Raw genomic sequence first — 4,860 nt, 5'->3', positions numbered from 1 at the left:
TAGACATACACATTCATACATACCTATCTATTCATACATGCATACATACATATACATACCTATAGATACACACATACACATACATACATACATCTTCATACATATATAGGTAAATACATACATAGATACACAGTCACACATACATATTCATTCATACATTCTCATAGATACATATACACACACGTATTCATAGATGGGAATGTCCAAGAGGGAAGCAAGAGAGAGGAAAGGAGGTCGTCTGCTTTGACTGGACCCATGCGGAGGTGCCTTCTACGGTTAGATCGTGAAGATGTCTGAGCGGAATTGTCTAGAGCCATCTCCATTCTGCCTCTTATACTTCTTCTTCTTATTCTCGCCAAGTCGTTCTACCACCCAGCCTCCCCCCTCTCCGCACTCAAGAAGCGTAACATAATACAAATCTCACTGATCTCATCTATATGTACGGATGTGCGAATATGTCTCTCTCTCTCTCTCCATATATATATAAATATATATATACAGAGCCCCCCTAACAGGCCCTACAGGTAGTGACTCGGAGACGGAAGGTGCCGTTGTGAAGCTGAAGGAACGTCGTTTCTCAAAGAAAACGTAAGATTCATTCGATACACACCTCCATTCATATATATCTATATACAAATACAAACATATACTAGGCATACATTATATACATGCATAGTGTATATATATAGATTCTACATATATATATATATATAGATAGATAGATATGGCATACGTTGCTGTCTCTCTTTTACCTTAAGTTCATCGTAAGCTTTTTCTTTGACAAATCGCCGACGCTTTTTTCTTAAGATTTCTGCTTCTTCTATCTTCTTTAACGGATCCACCATAGAACTCGCTCCGCTATGTCCTGTCGAGAGAGAAGAAGGAAGAGACGGCGAGAAAGTATAGGAATGTCTACGTAGATAGTTCGAGACAAAGTGTGTGTGAGGTAAGTCGTCAAGTAGATGATAGCGCTCAAATGCATCGTCCTCTAAGAGAGTCTCAGGAGGTATCCCTCCGGCCTGTAGAGAAGAAGAAGAAGAAAAAGAAACAGAAAAGAGAAGAAGAAGAAGAAATAGACACAAGATGGGGTGTATCCAAGATTCGTGAAGTCGGCTGATCCAAACATATCTATGTATGCATAGATATATAGACGTACATGTCCTCCATGTGTCTCTCCATCTTGGTGGCCACAAGGACATAGATAGATATGACGGATGACAGATAGGTATACATATATATGCGGACTTACATGCAGACATATAGACACATACATACATACTCTCAGGTATATACATACCCAGTCATATATACATACAATGTCATACACAGATACATAGTCATACATATTCATACACAGTCATATCTACATACGTAGTCATACATAGATACTTAGTCATAAATAGATACATAGCCATACATATTCATACATGATCGTACAGATATAGTCATACGTACCTATTCGTACAAGCACATTTATACATACGTGAAGAATACGCAAGCGAGTGTGCTAGATGCTTACTGGCGAACAAGGCGTATGAGGAGAGGACAATCGCGTACACGACCGTTTCTATGGGCCAAGAAGGCCATATTCAGGTAAGTAGGTATAGAGAGAAAGCTAGCTAGATAGATAGATGAGCACTAGATAGATAGATAGATAAGTAGATAACATCCATATATGTAGTCAGGAGGAGACTTGAAGAAGAAAGACCTTTGATTTGTTACCTTAAACTGACGTCCGAGATGCTTGAGAGCTTTCAATTTCTTTTTCACAAGTCCAGCGAACCGTCTTAACTGCCAGGCTCTCCACCATCGATCGATGGCCTCAGCGACTAAGAGACGGTTATATCTGGTTAAAGGCGATCGACTAACTTCCCGTACAAGGTATGTAGCCGATTCATATCTTTCTCTTGCTCTCTTCAAATGTAGAGGTAAACGTACAGTTGCCTTCTTCTTCTTCTTTTCTCCTCTTTCCTTCTCATCATCCACACTTTCTTTTCCTCCCTTTTTATCTTCATTCTCCCAATCTTTTCCTTGATGTGTTTGAAAGCTCCTTTTCTCCTTGTCTGTTTCTCCTTCTCCTTCGTCTTTCTCCTCTCTTATCACATGGCGACCTTCAGGTTCGTGGTGGCTGTCGTCTTCACCTCTCACATCCTCTCTTCGGTTTTCATAAGACGGTCTTATATACGGAGAAGATCGCTCACTCTCCCTTCCCTCGGCCTTTTGACTTCTGTCTGCTATTCTTGCATGAGACGAAGAAGAAAGAGGAAGACGACTAGGCCAGGTTTGAGCTTCTGAGGGAGGTAGCTGCCCCTGTCGATTCGCTTTCTCCTGTAGGAAGGTTTGGTCTTCTTCTGACATGAAAGATCTCTTCTCTGAAATATAGTCAGGTATGGAGACAGGGGAGATGGCTGTTACAAGATGTTCGTGTATAAGGCGAAGAGCTAGATCATCCTACGAAGAGAAAAAGGAAGGGAAAAAAAGAGAAAGAAATCCAAGAAAGGAGAAAAGCCGTTCCTCTCCTTTACTTGCATAAACATCGAAAGCTTTTGGTCAAGCGCGAGGAAAAGCTTCAGAAACCTCCCAGGGGAAAGCTCGGGTATGTAGGAGTTGAATGAAAGACTTGCATGACATAGCCAACTCCCAGCACTGTGACGACAGGTGTCCTATCCCGTATAGGTAGATACATATATCTGCATCTACAGTGTTTGAGATGTAGAATCTACAAGACCCAAGGGGAGAGAGACAGAGATGTACTATTTATCTATCTATCAGTATAGAGTCACTCAGGTCTGCTGTGTAGACCATTCAGAATATACCTGGGTATGTACATGATGCCGCAGGCAGCTTGAAACAGATGACTCTATGCAAAGATATACAATACATGCAACCCTTCTCATTTGTTCCTTTCGTAAGCCTATGTATACACTTCTCCTGTCATATCCCTACAGAAGTGTCCTCCTCTCACATACTACTCCCCTTGAGATGCTCAGGTGGGAAGTCATACATATATATATATATCTAATACTTATTGATACATACGTATATAGATATATATATGTATATGTATAGATGTCTTAGAGAACTACCTAAACAGAATATACTGATACTTCGTGAGTCGAACCAAAAAGGGATATAGAAACTAGACCCGTTCTATTCATCATCCCCAGGGGAGTTGATTGGGGTAGACACCTGCGACTCGTTAACCCAGTTCATGGATCAATGTGTGTCTCAAGAAGTGTAGCTACGGTAAAGAAACAGAGTCTTTTCTTGCCTACATGAAGGTCATCGCGAGACCTTCTCTTCAATTAAGTGACGTCTTCTTCTTTCTTTTTCCCTCATGAAGAAGATACCGTTCAAGGTCTTCAAGATACTACGTACCTGCTCTTGGGCGAATCTTCCTAGGTCTTCAAGATCGGCTAGAAGCTCATGATCATGGGAAAGTCTTTGAATTTCTTTCGCCGCTTCGGTACTAATCCCTGCGGCGGCGGCGTTAACGACTCTCCATTGCTTTCTATCAGATGGGGACGGTGAACAAGAGAGAGGAGAAGAAGAAGAAGAAAGAGGAGTGGATATCTGATAACGAGAAAGAGGATCTTCATCCTCTGAAGTGTTTGCGGAGTTCGTATCTTCATCTGTATGGCTCGGGTCATTATGACGTAAGAAGGTTGAAAGTTTCTCTACAATTTCTTGCTTTTCTTTCTCCTGTTGAAGAGAGAGATGCTCTTGATATTCTCGATTCTCTTTGATCCTTTCTTCGATCTGAGAAGGATCTAAATATCCATAGCAGATAGGCTTCGGCTTAGGTATAGAGGAAGGCAAAGGAGAGGGAATGAAAGCTGAAGACCCTCTTCTACACTGTTGAGGGAGATACCAGAGAAGATAAAGAAGATAAGAAATTTTCTCTCGTCTCAAGTACGTCTCTCCTTCTGGTGACTGAGAAGATAATGAATCACACAACAATCGATCGCTTAGACATTTAAAGCCACACATATACACAGGAACATACATGCATCATATATCGACAGATATACACCTAGATAGAGAGAAAGAGATGATCGATACAAAGAAGGTAGACAGACACATAGATGGTGTTTCTGATGCAGAATCTATCTATACTTCTATCTAGAGAGAGCGAGAGACAGAGGTAGGTGAACACATAGATAGATAGATAGATGACATAAATCATATGGAGGAGGAGAAGTACGAGAAGAAGGGAGTGGTGTGATATGAGTGCAAATCGTCTTGCCCGCGATATCCGAGCTTGCGCTGAGGGGAGGACAGGTGCTCTGTATTACCAGGCTGCCCTGATAGACGTCAGTTTCACACACGTCCTGCTAAGAAGAGATACATTCTCTTGTAATTGAACTGACAAGCACATCACTCCTACCTAGACGCCTATGGGAACGACTATCGCTTTGGTTTTTCTACGGTCTAAACAAGGTAAGGAAGGATCTCTATCTCCTGCTATACTGCTTGCTAGGGAGGTGCAAATTCATATGAGTAGATCAGGTCAACGTCTACAGACTTCACGTAAAGACAGAAACAAGAGCCTTTCTCTCTTTCATTCTTTTTCTTTCTTTCTGGGACTTCTCACACCGGGAGGAATGTGATATCGTCAACAGCTCCAACGACAAAAGCCTCACATGTGCATGCATGCACCAAATTATATATCTATCTTATATATGTTTGCATACACAACACCATAAATAGATATACATATATGTATGTTGATATATATGTATATATACATGGAGGGGAGTCTTAAGGTAGTAAGAGGGAGAGAGAGAATGGCCGAGGTGTGTTGAAGGTGGGGAAAGTGCCTACAGGAGCAGGGAGATATTCAGGCGGAGCGTTAGCAAA

General features: G+C 41.5%; 1 protein-coding gene across 1 annotated transcript in view; it reads right to left on the bottom strand.

The window, feature by feature from the left end:
• CSUI_010666 (uncharacterized protein) overlaps positions 1-4,860 on the bottom strand; it is a 9,899-nt gene that overhangs the window by 3,156 nt on the left and 1,883 nt on the right. Inside the window, exons 2-5 of the mRNA XM_068070768.1 lie at positions 4,825-4,851; positions 3,379-3,933; positions 1,723-2,451; positions 753-1,019 (exon numbers count right to left, since the gene is read on the bottom strand). Coding sequence (XP_067917255.1) covers positions 753-1,019; positions 1,723-2,451; positions 3,379-3,933; positions 4,825-4,851 — 1,578 coding nt within the window. The remainder of the gene's footprint in view (positions 1-752; positions 1,020-1,722; positions 2,452-3,378; positions 3,934-4,824; positions 4,852-4,860) is intronic.

Source organism: Cystoisospora suis, assembly GCF_002600585.1.
Source record: "Cystoisospora suis strain Wien I chromosome Unknown contig_7950, whole genome shotgun sequence".
Classification (NCBI taxonomy): domain Eukaryota; phylum Apicomplexa; class Conoidasida; order Eucoccidiorida; family Sarcocystidae; genus Cystoisospora; species Cystoisospora suis.
Note: the sequence above shows the minus strand (reverse complement) of the source record. Positions and strands in the feature narration are given on the sequence as shown.